The sequence below is a fragment of the Chlorocebus sabaeus genome, chromosome X (assembly GCF_047675955.1).
Source record: "Chlorocebus sabaeus isolate Y175 chromosome X, mChlSab1.0.hap1, whole genome shotgun sequence".
NCBI classification, from domain to species: domain Eukaryota; kingdom Metazoa; phylum Chordata; class Mammalia; order Primates; family Cercopithecidae; genus Chlorocebus; species Chlorocebus sabaeus.
This window is the reverse complement of record NC_132933.1, coordinates 116389500-116412912: the sequence shown is the minus strand read 5'-3', so window position 1 is coordinate 116412912 and position 23413 is coordinate 116389500. Positions and strand designations below refer to the sequence as shown.

The 23413-nt window shown below is 34.9% G+C and overlaps 1 protein-coding gene across 1 annotated transcript in view; it reads left to right on the top strand.

The window, feature by feature from the left end:
- Window positions 1-23413, top strand: part of CFAP47 (cilia and flagella associated protein 47) — a 434895-nt gene that overhangs the window by 380766 nt on the left and 30716 nt on the right. Inside the window, exons 58-61 of the mRNA XM_073013816.1 lie at window positions 8977-9136; window positions 10878-10972; window positions 13848-14000; window positions 21656-21827. Of these exons, the coding sequence (XP_072869917.1) occupies window positions 8977-9136; window positions 10878-10972; window positions 13848-14000; window positions 21656-21827 (580 nt within the window). The remainder of the gene's footprint in view (window positions 1-8976; window positions 9137-10877; window positions 10973-13847; window positions 14001-21655; window positions 21828-23413) is intronic.

Genomic DNA, 23413 nt, shown 5'->3' with positions numbered 1-23413 from the left:
GGCGAAGTGGCGGGCGCCTGTAGTCCCTGCGACTCGGGAGGCTGAGGCAGGAGAATGGTGCAAACCCGGGAGGCGGAGATTGCAGTGAGCTGAGATCCAGCCACTGCACTCCACTCCAGCCTGGGCGACAGCACAAGACTCTGTCTCAAAAAAAAAAAAAAAAAAAGAAAACAGGAGATGTGTTTTCTTTAATATTTTATCCTCAGTGTTTATTATAATGCGCAACACGTAAGTATTTTCTAAACGATTAAACAGAAGAATAAAGTAATGTAGAATAAAAACCATATTGCACAAAATGGAATTATCTAGACAGGCCTGGGGTTGTACCCTTGCCATAACAAAACCTTGATGTGTATATTATATTAGCTTCCTTTTTTATATGAAGGAAATCTCACTTATAAATAACTTTCCTGATTTCCCAGAAATAGTGAATAATTGAGCACAGAATTAAACTTCTCTTAGTACAGTGCAGAGGAAGAGGAAGACATGATGATTGATCAATAAGATATATTAGTTATAGTAGTAATAGTAGGAGACATTATTTTATCTTAAAATTATCTGTGGGTAATTTAATTAAAATTAAAACCAGCTACTTTCCTAGAAAAATATACAGTTTCTTAATAATTTTTTAAATCTTAGTTGTTTTTTCAACTTATAAAGAAAAATGTTATCATAGAGTAATAGGGATGGAAGAAGCATTAAGATATTCTATTCTAAACACACGTGTAAAGCCAGAAACCCTTCCCTATTATAAATGTCAGTGGTTATACAACGTGTGCTTGACAGTCCTCAATGTCAGGAAACTTTCTCCTTCATTGTGCCTCCTATCAACAGTCTCTGATAATGGATTGTTCACTCATTTTGAGCCAGTAGTGAAGTGTTCACAGTGAAAGCAATTTTTGCTTTAAGTATAATTGTATTATTTGTGCTAATGTATTGTTAAAAAGAAAACATAAAACTTTAACTCACAGGCACTTAGCCCATGTTGTAAAGTTTACCTTAGCAATCATATTTGCACTGAATAACCCCAAAACCTACTTAAAAAGCATTATGTCATGTCTCAAACTGAAAATTTTTCTAAGAAGCATGGATTTGTGTTTCTTCCCCAGTTGCATGTATGAGTAATGTGACCTTCTACTTATGTTTCCTTTTTCTATACTATTTCCTTTGACAGTGTCTACTTTGGATAACCTTCCATTAAATCAAACATTAGCTAGCTCTATGAAAGGTTAACAGGGTAAAACAGCAACAGTCTCTAATTCTTTTGGAGAAAAATGTAATCCCTTAAATGCCCTTCTCGTTATTCAGTAGATACTTCCATTGGGTCAAGGGGGTATAGGTAGGAAAGGGAGAATGGTTCATCCCTAGCTTTTCCATCATCATAGCAACCAAATGGCAGTCAGATGATGTTTTTCTATCTGCCCTATGTTTTGAGTGCAAGAAGTTAGAATCTCTGTAAGTAAATTTAATGACATCCATGCCACAGACTCTGGGATAATATATAAAAAGAAAAGATAATCTCACGAATTAGTTTGCTAGGGCTGCCATAACAAAATGCTGCAGACTGACTTAAATGAAATTTTCTTTCTCACAGTTTTAGAGGCTACAAGTCCAATGTCAAGGTGTCAGCAGGTTTGATTTCTTCTGAGGCCTCTTTCCTGGGCAAGCTGTGTCTTCATGTGGTCTTTTATCAGTGCATTTGCCCCCAGTGTCTCTCTGTGTTCAAATTTTATCTTCTTATAAGGTCACCAGTAATATTAGATTAGAGCCCACACTAATAACCTAATTTTCACTTAATCAACTCTTTAAAGGCCTAACTTCCAAATACAATCACATTAAGAAGTACTGGGGATAAGGTTTCAACATATGAATTTTATGTTGGGGGCACGATTCAGCACCTAACGTCTCAGAAGAACCAGTTACAGGATGGGACTCTCCTTCAAACCACCAATAGAGTAATTATGTTCTATTTTTATTAAAAAAATTAACTACTGGAAATACGAAGTACTCATATGGAAAAATACATCGATTTTATGTTTGAAAATGGTTAATGAAAAGTCACGTTCTTGATCACTTTATGTTTCAAAAATAAAAATAAGTATTCTTAATTAAAAATAAAAAACTTGAATTCTTATTTAAAATAAACCAGTATAACAAAAATAATAGTACTACTTATGGTGCGAGTATATTTCTCTTTTTTATTTTTTATTTTATTTATTTATTTATTTATTTATTTTGAGACAGAGTCTTGTCCTGTCGCCAGGCTAGAGTGCAGTGATGCGATCTCGGCTCACTGCAGCCTCTGCTTCCCAGGTTCAAGTGATTCTCCTGCCTCAGCTTCCCTAGTAGCTGGGACTACAGGCGTGCACCGCCACACCCAGATAGTTTTTTTGTATTTTTAGTAGAGACAGGGTTTCACCATGCTGGCCAGGATGGTCTTGATATCCTGACCTTGTGATCCGCCCGCCTTGGCCTCCCAAAGAGCTGGGATTACAGGCGTGAGCCACTGCGCCTGGCCGGTGCTAGAAAATTTCTTAGTGTCTCTTGGATTATCTGACATGGGCCATTTCTGATGCCACAGTAATTATTAGAAATTGTGCACAGTTTATTAAAAAACAGGAGCAGAAATGTAATACAACTAAAGTAATGAAAAATGAATTGCCCAAGATGAAACAATTTTATTACTAAAATTAGGGTTACGTTCACTTTACTATCTTGAAAAAAATTTCTTGAAAGACAGAAAACCTGCCCGGCGCGGTGGCTCACGCCTGTAATCCCAGCACTTTGGGAGGCCGAGGCGGGTGGATTACGAGGTCAGGAGATGGAGACCATCCTGGCTAACACGGTGAAACCCCGTCTCTACGAAAAATACAAAAAATCAGCTGGGCGTGCTGGTGGGCGCCTGTAGTCCCAGCTACTCCGGAGGCTGAGGCAAGAGAATGGAGTGAATCTGGGAGGCGGAGCTTGCAGTGAGCAGAGATTGCACCACTGCACTCCAGCCTGGGAGACACCAAGACTCCGTGTCAAAAAAAAAAGACAGAAAACCTCATTTCCATATTTCAAATAGGAGTTCAAAGGGTAAAAATTTCTAACACCTTTAATGAAAAGAACAATCAAAATAGCAATTCTAAATATACATGAAATAAAATTTGAATGCTAATTGTAATTGGGCTATAGTAGATTTTAAAAGCAAAGCACAAATATTAATAATAATGTCATTATTTTTAGTATTCCTGAGATACTAAACATGATTTATTATCAGGGTTTCTGAAGTTCTAAAAATAATGTATAACTCTTTTAAAATATGTATACATGTGTAAAATAAGTTATGTAAATTAAATATGCATATTTTCCCCAGATGGTTAGTACTGTTGAACTTTAAGAATGATGACTGTAACAGAAAATAATACATCTGTCTGTAGTTAAATTATGTAGTTACCGTATGGAAATGGATTAAAAAAGAAAGAAAAAAGCTCAAACATTTTGAGTTTATAATATGTTTTATTAGATTACTTAATCTAATAAATATAATCATTATACTAGCTCGATTTCCCAGTCAGAAGATACATACAACTGATGTAATTATTTCCAGCTTCCTGGTAAACACATATGAAGATGTGTTTAACTTCTAGTAGCGCTGAAAACTAAGACTAGCTGAAAACCTATTCCAAGAACCTAGAAACACTTTATACAATAAGGTTGGTACTCAAATAAGAAAAATAAACACTATGTTTTTCTTCTTGGGTAGGTATGGGTGGACAAAAATTTTCGATATCCCTAAACTGATGTATAAATGTAGGGTGATGGCATTAAAAATACCATTTGTTCCCCCACCCCAGTCTGCTCCCTGGAGCTAACCGTTCATTGCAAATTTTAAATGTTATTTTAAAAAATGAGCTGGGAAAGAAGGCAGTTAGTCTTACTAGAAAATAGAGCATCTATAATTGACACAATGTGATACTTACACATGAAGTGACAGAAAGACCAAAGCAAACTTCTTGGAAATCCTGAAATAAACCCAAATATATATGGAAATGCTATGAAGCTAGCATTTCAAATTTGTACTCTTTTAAATAAGTGTGTTTTTTGATCATTAGTTCCATGTTCAAAAATCAATAACGTTAGATAAATTCTTCACTTCAGACATATGTAAATTACAAATGGATCACATATTTAACTATAAAAATGAAAACATGCAAGTATTAGAAGAAAACATGGGTTGATTTTTTGTTGTTGATATGTAATTCATGGTGTTTCTTTTTTTAAATTTAAGTTCTGAGATACATGTGCTGAACATGCAGGTTCGTTACATAGGTATACATGTGCCGCGATGTGGTGGTTTGCTGCACCTATCAACTGTCATCTAGGTTTTAAGCCCCACATGCATTAGATATTTGTCCTAATGCTCTCCCTCCCCTTTTCCCCCACCCCCTGACAGGCCCTGGTGTGTGATGTTCTCCTCCTTGTGTCCGTGTGTTCTCATTGTTCAGCTCCCGCTTATGAGGGAGAACATGCAGTGTTCGGCTTTCTGTTCCCGTGTTAGTTTGCTTAGAATAATGGTTTCCAGCTTCATCCATGTCCCTGCAAAAGACATGAACTCATTCTTTTTTGTGGCTGCATAATATTCCATGGTCAGTATTCCATCTGACAGTATTCCATCCTGATATCCAGAATCTATAAGGAACTTAAATAAATTTGCAAGTAAAAAACAGCTCCATCAAAAAGTGGGTGAAGGAGATGAACAGACACTTCTCAAAAGAAGACATTGATGCAGCCACCAAACATGTTTTTTAAAAAAGCTCATCATCACTGGTCATTAGAGAAATGCAAATCAATATCACAATGAGATACCATCTTATGCCAGTTAGAATGGCGATCATTAAAAAGTCAGGAAACAACAGATGCTGGCAAGGATGTGGAGGAATAGGAACACTTTTACACTGTTGGTGGGAGTGTAAATTAGTTCAACCATTGTGGAAGACAGTTGGGGATTCCTCAAGGATCTAGAACCAGAAATACCATTTGACCTAGCAATCCCATCACTGGGTATATACCCGAATGATTATAAATCATTCTACTCTAAAGACATATGCTCACGTATGTTTATTGCAGCACTATTTACAATAGCAAAGACTTGGAAGCAACCCAAATGCCTGTCAATGATAGATTTTTAATTAGAAGGAAGAACAGCTTTCCTGTCCATAGTCAAAGTATTAGTAGGGCAATGGGAAAACCATATAAAATAAAACTAATTTATGAGATGAAAAATGAACTTGATACATTCTCAAAGTTCTTTTCAATGTTAATTTTCAGTGATTTCTTGGAAGTTAACAGCGTTACAGAGTGGTTCTTATCCATCCAAGGGTATAATAATAGCCAAAGACACCTGTGGTGAATTCAATAATGAACTTCAGGTCTACTTGTAGGCTTGGTAAGAAAGTTACAACCGCAAATGGGGTACTAGATTTTTAATAAAATGGGCATGTTTGTCATGGCATCATCTTTCTATACTTTCAATTTCAACGTTAAAAGAAATCATAGTGTAAGTAATGAGCTTCTCTTTTTTTTATCTGTCTTGACTTCTTGCACTATCTTCACTGTCTAAAAGCCTAGATTTATTTTTAGTGGTAATATAATTTTTTTAAGTAATAATGTAATCTTGTGTAAGGCTAAGTTATAATTTCTAAACTTTATCTCCTTGGGGACGCATGCATGGTTGATTTGAGTTAGCCTTTGCTGTTGTTATCCAAACATATTTTAAAATGAATTAATCCATAGTTTCCCTGAAACTAAACATAATGAAATCTCCATAAACTATACTCTTAATAACATTTGCACTTATGACCTGTGAAATATACAGTCATCTAGCTTACTCTTTCATTACCTTGAAGGGAGGTTTGTAGATTTAAAGTCACAGTAGAAAATCTATGTTATTGTACTAAGAATAACTGAGAACCACAATAAAAATACTAGTCAAAAACAAAAGAGTAGGTTGGGTTCAAATATATTTTACAAGTTCTTGCAAATATCTCTGTGTGTACAAAATGTGATGACCTTCATAATGTATAACAGTTTTTCAGGAAGTGCGTTTATATTAATTAACTTTATCTATTTCATACAACGATTCATGAAAATATAGAACTCATAAAAACAAAATTGAAGATAATTGACTTTGTGTAGATCAGCAGTCCCCAAGCTCTGTGGCACCAGGGATCGGTTTCATGAAAGACAATTTTTCCACAGATGCAGACAGGGTCGGGGGAGATTTTCGGGATGAGACTGTTCTGCCTCAGATCATCAGCATTAGTTAGATTCTCATAAGCAGCCTGCAACCTAGATCCCACACACGTGCAGTTCACAACAGGGCTCGCTCTCCTATGAGAATCTAATGCAGTCACTGATCTAACAGGAGGCAGAGCTCAAGTGGTAATGCTCGCCCACCTGCTGCTCACCTCCTGCTGTGCGACCCAGTTCCTAACAGGTCACAGACTCTTACTGGTCCACCGCCTGAGGGTTGGGGACCCCTGGTTTAGATATCTTAGTAAACAACACAGTCTTTCAAGGGGACCTTGGGCGAGTTATTTAACTACACTGTGTCAATTTTTTCATCTCTAAAATGAAAAACGTAAAAGCACTTAATTTATGGTGGTTTTCTGAGAATTAAATAAATTGTATAAAAATGCTTAGCACAGAGCCTGAATATAGTCAATACTCAACAAGTATTAACTATTAATTATATTAATTATTATTATTAACAATGTTACTAGGCCTTAGAATGTTTTAATTTCCTCAAGGAATAAAATTTAAAATTTGAAAATTTATAAGAATTTTCAGTTGGAAAGTTTTGCAAAGGGGCCATTTTTAATTGCCATTTGTGATGTTTTTAAGAGTTTAATAAAATAATTTTATTTGAGAAAAAAATGACTTTGATTATCATCAGTCTTACAACAGAATAAAAAATGAGTGTAGTTAATAATCCTCTATTATCTTGTAAAACAGTGTTACTTTTCTAAATAAAAGTAGACATTTATAGGCTTGGAAACCCTCGCTGTTACAAATGGCCCGAAGCTTGACATTCTTCATACCTCTGGAAACTTGTCCAAGAGGTAACTTTTTTTTTTTTTTTTAAATAAGGTCTCATGGCCATCTGCCTTTGGATCCTATAAGGTGCTACTTAATCGTGCAGCTTCCTGGGCCCTAGTTCAGCCTAAATAAATCAGAATCTCTAGGGATGAGGCTCTGCAGGTTCCATGTCTATCAAGTTTCTCATGTGATTCTTATGCATGGTAAAAGTTGAAAAATTCTAATCCATCGGACCACAAGAAAATGCTGTCAGTTTTTCTGTCTTCTGGTTTTCACAACTAGAAGCAGATGACCCTGTCTTTCACAGATAAGCTTTGTCTTTCCTCATGGATCAGCTAAATAAATTAACAGCTTTTAGCGGCAGCAATTTGGGGGCTCTTAGGAAAGACTTGCACCTATTATAGTCTAGAGAAACATATGAGAAAATAAAGGATCAAAACTTGCTGTACTTTATCCTCTGAAAAATGTGGTAAGATATGAAAATACTCATGGGTTTTCTAGTTCTTTTATCACTCTGAGAAACCTCAGCCATCACTTTCAACATTTCTTCAGTTCTTCTAGCATCTTCAGGAGAAACTTCTTACTACAGGAAAATATGTCTTTTAAAAAGACTTAAACTTAAGACCTAGGACCATAAAAATCCTAGAAGAAAACCTGGGCAGTGCCATTCAGGACATAGGCATGGTCAAAGCCTTCCTGCCTAAAATACCAAAAGCAATGGCAACAAAAGTCAAAATTGACAAATGGGATCTAATTAAAGAGTTTCTGCACATCAGAAGAAACTATCATCAGAGTGAACAGGCAACCTACATAATGGGAGAAAATTTTTGCAATCTATCCATCTGACAAAGGGCTAATATCCAGAATCTACAAAGAACTTAAATTTACAAGAAAAAAAAAACACCCCATCAAAAAATGGGCAAAGGATATGAACAGACACTTCTCAAAAGAAGGCATTTATGCAGCCAACAGACATATGAAAAAATGCTCATCATCACTGGTCATTAGAGAAATGCAAATCAAAACCACAATGAGATCCCATCTCACTCCAGTTAGAATGGCGATCATTAAAAAGTCAAGAAGCAACAGATGCTGGAGAGGTTGTGGAAAAATAGGAACACTTTTACACTGTTGGGAGTGTAAATTAGTTCAACCATTGTTGAAGACAGTGTGGCTATTCCTCAAGGATCTAGAAGTAGAAATACCATTTGACCCAAAGGATTATAAATCATTCTATGATAAAGACACATGCACATGTATGTTTATTGCAGCACTATTCACAATAGCAAAGACTTGGAACCAACCCAAATGTCCATCAGTGATAGACTGGATTATGTGGCACATATACACCATGGAATACTACGCAGCTATAAAAAAGAATGAGTTCATGTCCTTTGCAGGGACATGGATGAAGCTGGAAACCATCATTCTCAGCAAACTATCACAAGATCAGAAAACCAAACACTGCATGTCCTCACTTGTGAGAGTTAACAATGAGAACACACGGACACAGGGAGGGGAACATCACACACTGGGGTATGTCGGGGGGTGAGGGGCTAGGGGAGGGATAACATTAGGAGAAATACCTAATATAGGTGACGGGTTGATGGGTGCAGCAAACCACCATGGCATGTATATACCTATGTAACAAAACTGCACATTCTGCACATGTAACCCAGAACTTAAAGTATAATAATAATAAAAAAATAAGGTTGATGATGTCTAAGGTAAAATAGTGAAGTGAACTTATAATTTTGTATAATGTGTTTTTTGTTAGAAGCAGTTTTTAAAAATTGATAATCAGTAATCAAATTAGGTGATTACTTTCTCCTGTTAAAATTATCGTCTGTTAATGTTTACCCCATTAAAAATTATTTTTTGTGTGTTTTACAGGAATTACACTGCCTCCTAAAGGAAATGTAGATATCTCATTGTTATTTATACCCCAAATTATGAAATTACACAAAACAATGGTTATTGTTGAGATGACAAAAGCAAATGGAAAATATTGGCCTATTGACAATTTTGATGAGTTGGATGTAGAGTTTAAAAGGTAACATTTAAATAAAGACATTGAAGGAAAGTAATTTTATTTTGACAGCCACTGACATGCTAGGTTTCTTTTACATGTTATACATATATAATATCAAGCTCATGATTTTATATTCTCTGAACTGTTGAAATTCATATGTTCAGAGGAGGAAAATATATTTGTTATATGGATATATATAATGTATAGAAAATAATATATTTATATACATATATATCTAATGGTTGATTTGAAGCTCAGATGATGAACAAGTTTAATCTGAAGTATCATTATCAGTGAATCAAAGTCAGAGACATGCAAAGGGACTCCTTTCTGACATGGAAAATAGTGACTGCTAACATAATAAGTAATCAGTATACGGAGGACAACCTAAAACAGTTTGTCTGAGTGAAGTGAATTCATGATACTGGAATTCACACTGTGCCAGGTGGATATGATATCCATCATATGAAACTGCCATGACTAGAGGTATTCTGCCATTGGCAGAATGCAAGTTACTTGTATCTTTCTTGCTTAGCTGGAAATTAAGCAAAATTCAATAATGGTGCAAAGTCTAAATGTGTTCTCTGTTCTTATAGTTTAATTAAATGATAGTCTGGAAATCTTAGTTAAAAATAAATTTTTACTTCGTCCTACATGTGCGTATTTCTTTTCCTTCGTTTTTTGCCAGTTCTTTACCGTGGACCCATTACTATCCATTCTACCATACATTGTCACTACTCTTATAGTCAAGATAGGCTACATAAATTGTAAGTCTCAGTGAAAAATGAGAATGAGCAAACTTAATAGTTTGTTCAAAAACTATTGAGAATTTCAAAACAGTTATAGGAATGCATTAAACAAGCTTGAAGGCCTCCTAAGGATGGGATATTATTCTTTTGCATAAGCCCCACACTCAACCTGTCTTGCCTGCAATGTCTTGCATTTCATTTTAATGAAAAAAAATCCCAACTTCAAAACTGATCATAAATTTTAATTAATTAATTAATTAGTTTTTTGAGATGAAGTCACACTCTGTTGCCCAGGCTGGAGTGCAGTGGCGTGATCTTGACTCACTGCAATGTTCACCTCCCAGGTTCAAGCAATTCTCCTGCCTCAGCCTCCCAAGTAACCAGGATTACAGGTGTGTGCCATCACACCCGGCTAATTTTTGTATTTTTAGTAGAGATGGGTTTTCACCATGTTTGCCAGGCTGGTCTTGAACTCCTGACCTCAAGTGATCCACCTGCCTCAACCTTCCAAAGTACTAGGATTACAGGCATGAGCCACCATACCCAGCCTATAAACATTTTCTAATATTGCTGTGCTCCTAGTGGTGTATGATGCACCTAAAATATTTGGACAAATAACCCCTTTTCTTTTAAGTAGTATCCTCCAAAAGTAAATGCCTCACAAAATTCTGAAGTACTGTACTTCATGGCAGTTTTTGTTTTGTGCTTTGCCCATCCAATACAGAATAGATCCCAAGAGGGCTGTAGTACCTCTCATTAAAGTAGGGAAAAAAGCTCTTCAATTTCATGATGATTTCATTACAGTTTGCTTTGTGATGATTTCCCAGGGTTTGCTTTGAAATGTTTATAAAATCGGTATTTGCAGAAAATGTTCTTTCTTTCATCAGTTTTTCTCTACTAAAGTCTAAATTTACAAGCTTTACTAAAATACCATAAAGTTAATAAATAATAAGCTTTTTGTTAATATGGAGCTTCTCCTTTCGTTCCCTCTTAATATTTTAATTTCTAATTAGTATTATGGGAATTGACAGCGAAGAAATCCAAGCAATACACTGGATATACCCTATTGTTGGACTCCCACTAGCACCACCTCCTAAATCTCCTCCAGGTAGGTATACATTAGAGTCAGAAAATGCCAGAATTCTTAGAGACCTTAGATATTCTCTATTCCCATATCTTCTTTGTTTGAAGTCCAGAGAAAGTAGGTAGTAATGTGAACAGTCCTACTGGTGGGAATTCTATGACGTAAACATGCTCTCCCAATGTGTCCAATGAGTTTTCCACAAAACCACACTATTTCTTGTTGCCTTCTTGTTGGTGAAATGCAGATGTCAGCTAAAATTAAAATGCAATTAACTTCAGACTCCTTTATTCCACAGAGCTCTGCACTAGATTTGTAAGATTCTCAGGTATACTTGCTCTCAGGTCACTTTTAGGCATCCTATTTCGGCTTCTGTGTAACTCTCGATCTCATCTACGAACTATGCTGTGGAGATGTGGATCCCTTTATTATTGTCTCAAGCATAAAACTTTATGGTGTTCCCCCAAACCAGTCAGAATGTACTGAAGTTTTCAGGAAGGTTTATTTTGCCACAATAAACACAATATAAAATCTCTGCCCTTAAATGCCTTTCTTTTTCTCATTGACCTTTTTTTTTTTTTTTTTTTGCCTGGACATACCCTAGACTTCTCTAAAGTTTCTGTGTGTTCTCTTTCCTCAATACTCTTCTCACTTCTTTTGCATTCCTTGATTTTCCCATTTCCTTCCCACGATCAGCCTAAGAAACAAAATTTCTCTTAGGTAACTAGTGATATTTAGTATCCAAACCTCTTATCAGGCTCTAGATGGCATTCTGCATCACTAAGATGCACTGAATTGCTCTGCAAAGCAAAGGGATATTTATTTTGGATCTCCCCCTTTAGCAACACAGATGAGTTAAAATAAGTCTTGAAATTTTGCTTTATCTTTCTCCCTCCGATACCAACTTTGTAAATGAAAAAGAGTTAGACTTCCACTGATGTAATTACATCACCACACTTAGAAGAGACACTAGTAAGTTTTGCTTGTGAGTAAGTAAAGCATTTCCCCAGGTACACTGGTTATAAAGGAAGATCAAGATTACATGTTTCCTTATGTAGTTTAATTTGAACTGGAGTAAAAATCCACAAATATAGTAATACCTTTGACCACAAATGTCATTTATTTTACTTGAAGCATTTTTATTCTTGACTTTTAAAAATCAACACATAGATAAATATTTTAAATATTCTAAATTATCTTCAGAATGTTTCACAAACATGTCATAAAATTTCTTTTATTTCCTTCCAGAAGGTAGTTAATTGTTACTTTCCATAGAGCTGAACTGCTTAAAATTTATAATACACAGTCATCTGATCAAAGTGATATAATAAGCCCTAGACAGTACTCTGTTGGAATGCTAATAATACTGTGCTCATGTCTACTGCAGACAGATTCATTTTATCCAGATTAAAGGTTTAAAGCCAAATTTTTAGTCAAAAACCATGCTTATGAGAACACGAAAACATAGATGTCTTGCAAATTTTTCTTCAAAGACGGTCTAGAGCATTTTTCTTTGAGTCATTTTTCCTGGTAATTACTTGATTTTTTAATTAAATATGAGTTCTGTAAATAGCTTGTGTTAGATTAGCCCAACCTATAGTAGCATTAGTGTTCAGAAATAGAATGTGTATTAGTTATTAAATCATTTTCCCCAAAATCTAAAATTGATGCTGGTGATTATTTTTATCTACACATGCCCTCGAAAGGCAAGTGAGTATAATTTTATAAATACATATCATTCACTTTCTGTGTAGTCCATTTTTTGTTCTTAGTAATATCAGCTATAACCTACTGCTTTCCCTGCTCACGTATGTCATTATCAAAGTTTATTATTTCTTTTCTTTTTTATGTATCTGTCACTGAAGTTATTCTCAAACCCAGGATACTTTTTTGTTCTTTGAGCCACATTTTCTCTGTGTGCATTCTTATCTACTACTATCTATTGGGCCAGATAATTGGAAAAACGCTCTGCTACCTGTCACACTGTAAAGACAATGAAATGAGAATTCATTGTGATTGAGTGATCCATACATTGCCAGAGCACTAATTTCCTAAGGACCTCTAGGACACAACCAGTGACATGATACTAATTATAACTTTCATAACATTAATTCCTGATTTAATGCTTTGATACTGAATATAGTTATAACCAGGAAAGCTTGTACAGTTTTTCCTAGCCATTTTAATTTATATATATTGGAATTTAATACATATAGAATATATTTATATATACATATTTAATTCTGTACATTAAATTAATATATAATCACATTTAACTTGAACTTTAAATCATTACAATTTTACTTTTATGTGTTTAAAAGGTGACTTTTATAAACTTAAAAGTAAGTCAAAAATAATTTTAAATATTTGAATATGAATTTCAGGGTACATGTAAAAACATAATGAATCTAATAGGAAATATTTTAAAATATTGCAAAATAAGGGTTACAGAACTTATTTTTAAAAATTCTTTGAAGACATTTTCTATAGTATTGTTATAAAAGTAAAGTTTAGTATTATCACAATGAACATATGTTTCAAAAGGGAAAAAATGCATGCATTTACAATTACCCCTTGAGTTATGGATCTAACTACATCAGTTCCTGAATCAAATTTCTGTATCCTAATATAATGTTTTATAATCTAGTATATATCTTACAGATTTATTTTCCTGTGCTATTTTTACATAGTCTTTAATATTCATATTTTCTTCCCAAATGTTAATTAATGTAGATATTGCGTGAATGTGTGTGTGTCTGTGTGTATATGGCCAGATACAATGACAAGTCAAAGTATATCAAAGGAAGTTTTATTTTTATGACATAGTTCATTTTCTTCTATCTCAAGAATGATCATATCACCTACAAGTCAAATTAACTGGAAATATTTCTCTCCTGAGTAGTTATCATACAATGTCAGTCGAGGAAGCGGGTAGAAGAGAAGGTGGAAATCATACTGAATGCTGGTTTTTTCGGACTTAATCCTACTCCAGAACTGAAAGAAGTTTTAGTGATTCCAAGAAGAACTTCATATTCTTTTTGTGAGGATCCCAATGGTAAGAGAACTACAGTGGTAGGAAAAAAAAAAAAAAAAGAAAAGAAAAGAAACACTTAGTTTCCATGAATTGCAGGTTGCTGATTGTGCAATTACATTAAGATCCATGTCCATTTACTTTTCATTTCACTGCTTATTCACATAGTGCTTAAGGTGTGTTCAGTTATGTGTGTTGTTTTCATATAACTCAAAAATAACAACAGTTACAGTTATCACTAGATTTATAAGATGTAGATTGTGATTCCATCAATAGTGAGGAGAGAGAAAATTGTAGTAACTATAGTTTCCACTTCCCTTAGACTTTATTTTTTTTTCTTTTACTCTTTCTTTCTGATTTAAGGAATACGATAATGCCATAAAATGCAGCTTTAAATTTAGAAACAAAACCTTGAGTAAATTATTTTCTTATTTAAAGAAATAGAAAATGAACATAAATTAGATATATCCAAATAAAGTTTGTATAATAATAATAATGCTCCATGTATTTACTGTATATTCCAGATTTGTATATAAGAATTTACTATCTTGGGCCAGGCATGGTGGCTCACGCCTGTAATCCCAGCACTTTGGGAGGCTAAGGCGGGAGGATCACGAGGTCAGGAGTTCAAGACCAGCCTTACCAACCATAGACCAGCTATACCAATATAAAAAATTAGCCAGGTGTGTTGGCAGGCACCTGTAATCTCAGCTACTTGGGAGGCTGAGGCAGGAGAATTGCTTGAACCTGGGAGGCAGAGGGTGCAGTGAGCCGAGATCGCGCCACTACACTCCAGCCTGGGCAACAGTGAGAGACTCCATCTCAAAAAAATATAAAATAAAATATCTCAATTTAAAAAATCAAAACAATTTAAAACAAGTTATCTAATTCTTCAAATATGTGGTGTTTTACTTGAAGTAAATATATGAAACTGAGTGATATCAGCAACAAGGGAAAGTAGAGAGTTCTGGACCCTCCAAACACCCACAAACACACCAATTCAGCAATAATTCCCTTCGTAAGACAACAGAAACTAATTGAAAGTTTCTTGCACTTCAGGAGGAACCAGACTTACCAAAGCCTTTAGGGAGATTTAGGGCACCCTCTTGCCAAAGACCCTGTGCTTGGCAAAGGTCTTCTCATGACACATTGGTCTTGGCAATGATTTCATGGATATAACATCGAAAGCACAGACAAAAAATAAAATAAAATAAGTAGGACTACATTAAACTTAAAAGCTTCCTCACAACAAAGGAAACAATCAACAGGATAAAAAGATAACATGTGGAATGGTAGAAAATATTTGCAACCCATATATCTGATAAGTGGTTAATCTTAAGGAGCTCCTACAACTCACTTTAAAAAAAAAAAAAAACTAATAATCTGATTCTTAAAATAAGCAAAAGACTTGAATAGACATTTCTCTAGAAAAGACATATGAATGGTGAAAACTGTATGAAAAAAAGTTCAATATCACTAATTAGGAAAATACAAATCAAAACTACAATGAGATATCACCTCACACCTGTCACCATGGCTAACGTCAAAAAATAAAAAAGCATTGTTAAGGATGTGGAGAAATTTGAACCCTTAAACATTGTTGGTAGGAATGCAAAATGGTTCATCTGCTATGGAAAACAGTCTAACAGTATGAAAGATCCTCAAAATATTAAAAAGAGAATTATCATCTATTATCTAGCAATCGCTCTTCTGGGCATTTATTCAAAACAAAATTGAAATTGGGAGTTCCAAGAGAAGTCTGTGTTCCAATGTTCATTGTAACATTATTAACAATAACCAAGATATAGAAACAACCTAAATTTATGTCCACAGGTGAATGGATAAAGAAAATGTAGCATATACTATCTTGAAATAATATTCAGCCTTAAAAAGGAGGAAATTCTACAATATACAATATCATGGATGGACCAAAGTGAAATAAGCCAGTCACAGAAAGACAAAACTACATGATACCACTTAATATGATAAATTTAAAATACTCAATCTCATAGAAGCAGAATAATATGGAATAATAGTTGCTAAGATCTGGAAGGGAGGAGAAATGGGGAGTTGAATATTGGGTATAAAGTTTCCATTGTACTAAATGCATAAGTTCTAGGAATCTGTTGTAAAACATAGTGCTTAGAGTTAACAATATTGTGTGGTGCACTTAAAATGCACTTTAAAAATATTAAGAGGGCAGAACTCATGTTACAGTAACTGTAAAGGAAGGTAAATAAATGTTTATACATATAAACCATTTTAACATGTTCTTGCTACTTTAAATTGCTTAAGTTGTACTCTTGTCAGGTTGTAAACTACAAAAATTGCAATTCTGATCGTATACATTGATTATAGTTATTACCTAAAAATCCACTTAACTCCTAGATAATCAGGGTCTTGAAAGAAGGTACCAGTATCGTTTTGGGAAATTTGAAAATCATATTAGGAGAGCAATCTCTCTCAAAATAGCTCTTGAAAATATACCTTTTGATATGGCTCTTCTTTTACTGCCTCCTTATTTTCCATGATGAAAAACAATATTTACTATTGAAAATAACTGTAGGGAAGTTTTGCAGTCTTACCTCCATTCGTCATTCTCTCTAAAACAGCTTTTGTTTTCTCTGCTCAACACCACCAAACTCAACAAGCTCATTCATATTTTGGCTAACTACATTTTAATTTGTGAATCTTTTTTGTTCTCCTGATGTATGTCCTACTATATAGAATAGACCAGTCTTCTCAATTTTAACATATTTCTTTCTCTATAGTGCCTAAATATTTAAAGAAAGTAATCGACCTCATTGCCTCCTTAAAGACATATGGCAATAACATGATTCCTTTCCCCTGCCCTTATTCCAAAGGTGTAACCAACTCTCTACACAATCTGTAATTCTCTCTGCTTGACCCTCCTTTGACGCCTTTTTCTTTATGAAAGGATAAATCTTACCAGAAAGTCTGAATACTACTTTAGTCTTTAGTATATGCAAAAGCAGACTAGCTCCTTTCCCACTCCTGTGCAATTTAATCACAGTTTACTCAGCACATTAAGGAGTCATGTTGGCCATGCAGTCTTGTACTTCCTGTTGTCTCCTAAGTCCCTCCTAGTGGAAATTAAAGCACTACACTGAGTGGCATGGACTCTGATAGGATTTTAAGAGTGATAATTAATTACACACTTGTCTTCTCTCATCTGAGTTTGAAACTAACTGAGAGGCAGATATAAAAATAAAGCAGATGGAAATCAAAGTGTTAGCTTTGTTCATTACACAGATGAATTGGAAAATGACTTGGAACTATGGAGAAATTTGGGCTTTTTAATACCTTCCACCAAAATTGAGTACATTCATGCCATACTGGCCAGTTGTGAACTCCTTGCAGGAACAAACAACTTACACATGAGCAAGTAGAAGAAAGTGTGAATCCTAGAATCAAGACATTGGGGAAGAAAGAGAAGGGTACGCTTACCTGCTCATGTTCCATTCCTTCACTCAAATTCACTGATCAGATATGTTGCTTTTCCACCCGTGGCAAGTCATCATGAAGGAGGCAGATTGAGGCTGAGATATTTTTCTCCTGTACTTTTTCCCTTCTTGAGAATGAATAGGCCTCTTTATGTAAACCTGATAAGTAGGAGATAAGAATTCCCAATATTCCCTTCCCATTATCTTCATCATAGAATTTCTCTGAGTCACGTAAAACTATCAAGCTTCATTTAATGAAAATACAAGGACCACTGTGCTCTCTTCATCCTTATTCATCACACATACCTTTAAGTAAACTGGGATTGATTGCTTTCATATCTTTATCATTCAGCAACAATCCAGCAAGCATCTTTTCTGCCAGATATTATATTCAGCTCCAGAGATACCAAAATTAGCAAAAGACATACTCTGTTGTCAAGGTTTTCAAAAATATTTATTCAAGATGATAAATCTATGCACCTATACTATTTAAATCAATTGGTATTGTCCTATTGAGATATTACTATTCTTGGATTTTTAGACTGTGTTTTGCAATGTCACTTCTATAAGATTACAAATTACTCTGTGAGCAAGATTTCTCCTATAAGTGTATTTCTTCTTAAGTACCTCCTGGTCCATGCATTCTTTGTAATTCTCTGTGGATTAGTTCAGTGACTTTCTTGGTGCTTTCTGTCTGAAAGTAGTTTTAGTCATGCCCCTTCTTTTATTTCCCAGTTGTTCTATAGCTCAAGACTGTTTTTCTTTGATTCATCTGTTGTCTTTTGTGTGTGTGATGTTCTGATTTATGTCTCATATGTGTCTCATTTCATCCCAGGCCAGTCATCTTCCTGTATCGTATTTGCCTGTTGTTTGTAAACTCCCGTGTCAGGTTTGGTTTGGCCTGTAATCACAAACAGCTCCTGAGAAACCTGTCATTGTTCCTCCTGTGACCTCATATTGACCTCCTGTCCTTGATTCTTCGCTCTGTTTCTCTTCACTTCTTTTTTTCTGATCAACTTACTTCATTCAGTCTTCTGTCCTGCTTACTGTAACAGGATTGCTCTTGAAAAGACTGCCAACCTTATCCAGTGTGTCTAATACAGCAGTCATATTTATATCACATGTCACCAGCATTTACCAGTTGATCAAGTTGAAGTACTTTCTGCTCTTGACTTTCATGACTAACCTTATTAATTTATTATCACACTGGTTGCCCCTTCTTGATTTCTGTTGTTTTCTTTTCTGATCTAAGTTTTTGAGTGCCCTAGGGCTCTGCTCTGAGAGCCACCACATTCCTATGCACAAATTATGTCCTGCATACTTCCAGACAGTGATGCTAATGGTGCTAATGGTGCTTCTTCAGCAATTGTGCCTTATGACAAGCCTGCTATACTGAGTTGTAAAGTCTTAAGTCAGACTGCTTGGCTTCTTTTATTTAGTATTAATCTTGAATAGAATCTGAAACTCGATGCTAATCACTAGTAGTCTAGTTGTTTCCTGTTATTCTTAGAAGTCTCACATCTTCACCACACCCTGCATTGTCTCGCTCTTTCCTACTTTTCCTACTTCATTGCTTGATAAACTCCTCTCACCCTCTCTGCTCTGCCCTCGTAAGTTCTTTCTCAAATGGGCCCAGCTGGTTTTCACCATGAACAATTCCTGCAGTCTGAGTAATTCCTGCAGGCTGCTTTGATGAGTAGAAGGAGTTTCCCCCTCTCTACATCCAGCTAACCTTGACTCATCCTTCAGTTTGGTGTGTTGGTCTCTTCCTCTGAAGTCCTTAGCAGTGATGTTCCCAGGACCTATGCTCTCATGGGATCCTCTACTTCTCCATGGTAGCAGTTATCACAGTAGTAATTTATAAACTAGTTGTAGCATTAGCAGTTATTGTCAGTTTCTTCCTCTTGACCATCAGCTCCATGAGGACAAGAATTGGATGTCTCATGTCAATGAAAACCTTTCGTTAATATTTGCTGAATGAATAAAGAAATGAAAATAGAAATAATGATAAGAAAAACATTATGTTTTTAATGTATGTTTAGGTGTTGGCTGTGGAAACAAAATTATTTGCCCCTTTTTCATGAATTTAGCCGTAGCTAGAAAGTTTCCCTGAGGTAAAAATGTATAGGTCTTCATCAGCAGTTCATGAAAATATATACAGAAGGGGAGACAACTGACAATAGAGGTGCTTTGAGAAGGCAAGCATTGTAACTATTTTATATCATAATATAGAAAAGTCTATTTTCAGCTGATAAGAATTTCAATCATGTACAAAAACACTTTTACTCCCCCTAAACACACTTTATATTATGGATATGAAAAGCCATTTTTTATTGTATATTCATTAACTAATTTTTTGTGGCTATAGTTATTCTAAATACTTTTAACATTTATACTAGGGTTAAAAGTTATTTGTGCACCACTATTACATTCTGCATTCGTATATATATTTACCTTTGCCAGTAAGATTTATACTTTTATATATTTTTATGTTGCTTTTGAACACTCTTTCATTTCAGCTTGAAAAACTCCCTATTAGTACATTTTATAAGTCAGGTCTAGTAAAATGACAAACTCCTTCAGCTTTTGTTCATCTGAGGGTTTTTATCTCTTTTTATTTTTATTTTTTGAGACGGAGTCTCGCTCTGTCGCCCAGGCTGGAGTGCAGTGGCACGATCTCGGCTCACTGCAAACTCCGCCTCCTGGGTTCCAGCCATTCTCCTGCCTCAACCTCTGGAGTAGCTGGAACTACAGGTGCCTGTAACCATGCCCAGCCTTTTTTTTTTTTTTTTTTTTTTTTTTTTTTTTTGTATTTTCAGTAGAGACAGGGTTTCACTATGTGAGCCAGGATGGTCTTGATCTCCTGACCTTGTGATCTGCCATCCTTGGCCTCCCAATATCTCTTTGTTTTAAAGGACAGATTTGTCAAGTGTAGTATTCTTGGTTGGCCTTTTTTTTCTTTTAGCACTTTGAATGTGTCGTTTCACTGTTTCCTGTCCTGCAATGTTTCTGTTGAGAAATCCACTGATAGTGTAATAATAGTTCCCTTGTATGTGATGAGTCAGTTTTCTCCTGCTGTTTTCAAAGTTCTATTTTTGTCTTCGACCCTTTTTGACTGCTCCATAGACAGAGAAGGGGCATCCCATAAGCAGAGTGGCCCAGAGTAGCCTGTCTTTGACTTTCAACAATTTAATTATAATGTGTCTTGGTGTAGGCCTGGTGCCTGGGTCTGTAGGCAGATCTGGGGCCATGACTGGGAACACATCTGGTGCCTGTGTCTACAAGGACAGGCCTGGAACCAGGGTCCATGAGGGCAGGCCTAGTGCAAGGATATATGACAAAGTTGGTTTCTCCCTTTACTATTCCCTTCCCCTGTTTAAGAACTCCTGGGCTAAGGGGATGGCTCATCAGTGGGCCGAGAGGGTTGGATTCTGGATTAGCACAACTGTAGATCTGGTCAATTCATGATTCTCTGACCTCTCTTCCAAGTTCCATATGCAACAAACTTTTTGATTTTGTGAGTTGGGCTCCTTACATATAACTGGAGAGTAAGTTTAATACATGTTTGTACCTCTCATCTACATGCTAGTTCTAGATTTAAGATATTTTTCATGTGCAGTGTTCGAAAAACTACTATTACTTTTCTTTGGTAACCTACTCATTAAGAAAATATTTGTTCATCATATTGTCTGTATACTCCAACACTGAAACATGAGAAACAGTTTTTGTTAATCAAAATATACTAGAAATTGAAAATCCTGATCTAACAGTTTGAAATGCTGTTTCAATATTGTTTAAACTTAATTCAAAGCAAATTTTAAACCACTTTTTCGTAAGTTTTAAGTCTATAGGTTTTTAATACATTTATTAGATAGAGCAAATGTCATCATTTTCATTAGATAGTTAATGATTATTAATTTCCATGTGGCCTTTCTTGCTTTATAGACCGGGATTATAAAGATTTAAGAGTGGTGAGAATTGTCTTCTATGTTTATTTTTATATGCATTCATTTATTTATTAACTTATTAACAAAAATATCCTGAGTATCATTATACGCCTGATAATGCACTAGACTTTATAGACACTAAGCTAAATAATATATACCCCCTCCCTTTCTCTAAATACCTGTGCATTGTTAGTCTTGACAGGTAATTGATATTAAATCTATGCATATTTAATTAAATTGAAATATATTTTAATCTTGACTTTCCTAGAAATTCCTAAAATACATGAATTTGAGTATGAAATTCAATTTGAATCTGAAGCTATGAAGTCTAAGTTGGAATCCTGTGTAGCTGTATATTTGATTGATAAATCTTATGATGTTACGGCTGAAAGGTTAACATTTATCTTCAATCTGGTATTCACACCAAAGAAACCATTAAGGTAAATCTACTTTCCTCTTTTTTATTTAAGCAATATTATTACCCTTTTAAATGTATTAATGTTGATTTCTCTTTTTATTTCTCAATATTTGAATTGCATTACTTATTTGATATTATTGAGAGAAATATTTTGGGTTAGATTACATCTAGCTACAAAAAATATTCTCATGAGAAGAATGTAGTCTAAATGGGTGAAAATCTAAGATATCCCTCAAGAATTATGACTTCCCTAAGGTCATTAGTGTATCACATTAATGAAAGAGAATAGTCTGTTTTGTAAAATCTTTTTTTAAAAAAAGCTGACTTGGCGTTGTGCAATAGCAACATGATATTTCTTGATGTTGTTTATCAGAACCAGTTCGAATGATGCAAATGCCTAAGCTGTATTTTACATTGCAACTGCTTTCATTACATTTTACTACTCAGTACATAACATTACATATTCCTTAGTAAGATATAAGTGAATCTGTGCGAAGGGTGGCCTTTAGATGTCTGTCCTCTGGGAAACTTCATCCAGTGTCATTATATTTGCTTTTTGGACACCTGTTACGCAGCATCTGCAAACACTATATGATATTTCACTATGAAATAGGTCTCCATTTGTGTCTAAATGCAGAGATACTGATGAGTACCATGATATACACAAAGTACAGCCGGGCAATGAAAAAACAATTGAAAATATTGTTTGTTTTTAATGATTTCTTTTTTCTTCTCTCAACTTTTGTTTTAGATACAGGAAGTACATGTATAGGTTTTCTACATGGGTATATTGCACTCAGGCAGTGGGCATAGTACCTAATAGGTAGCTTTTTAACCTATCCCCTTTCCAACTAGTAGTTTGCAGTGTCTGTTGTTCCCATGTTTATGTCCACAGGTGCTCAATGTTTAGCTCTTTCTTATAATTGAGAACATACAGTATTTGGTTTCCCATTCCTGCCTTAATTCCCTTAGGGTTATGGCTTCCAGCCCCATCCATGGAAGGAGGACATGGATGCATGCAAAGGACATGATTTCATTCTTTTTTATGGCTGCATATTATTTCATAGTGTATACATGTCATATTTTATTTATTCAATCCACCATTGATGGCCACCTAGGTTGATTCCATGTCTTTGCTATTGTGAATAATGTGACAATGACCATATGAGTCCATGTGGCTTTTTGATATAATGATCTATCTTTCTTTGGGTATATGCCCAGTAATGGGATTGCTGAGTCAATTTCTAAAGTTCAACCTTGTATTTGATGTAGTCATACATCTAAAGTGGCTATGAATATGTAGTTTGATAACTAAAAGATACCAGGGTCATCTTCAGGAAGCAGCAATAAAATCAAGCTACAAGAAGAAAGTATACCATATATATTGACATTTTCTATGTTTGTATTTTCTTTCATTTTTCAGAGTTTTCTATGTTTTTGCACATTTTACTTCATATGTATTAATATAATGACATGGAAATTACAGCAACACTAGAGAGAGAACAATGTTATTATTTGTGAAAATGGGCAGAGCCAATATGAATTTATACTCATGAAAATATTGTGGATTTAGAACATCTTGGTGAATATTTGAGAAACTAATTTAGG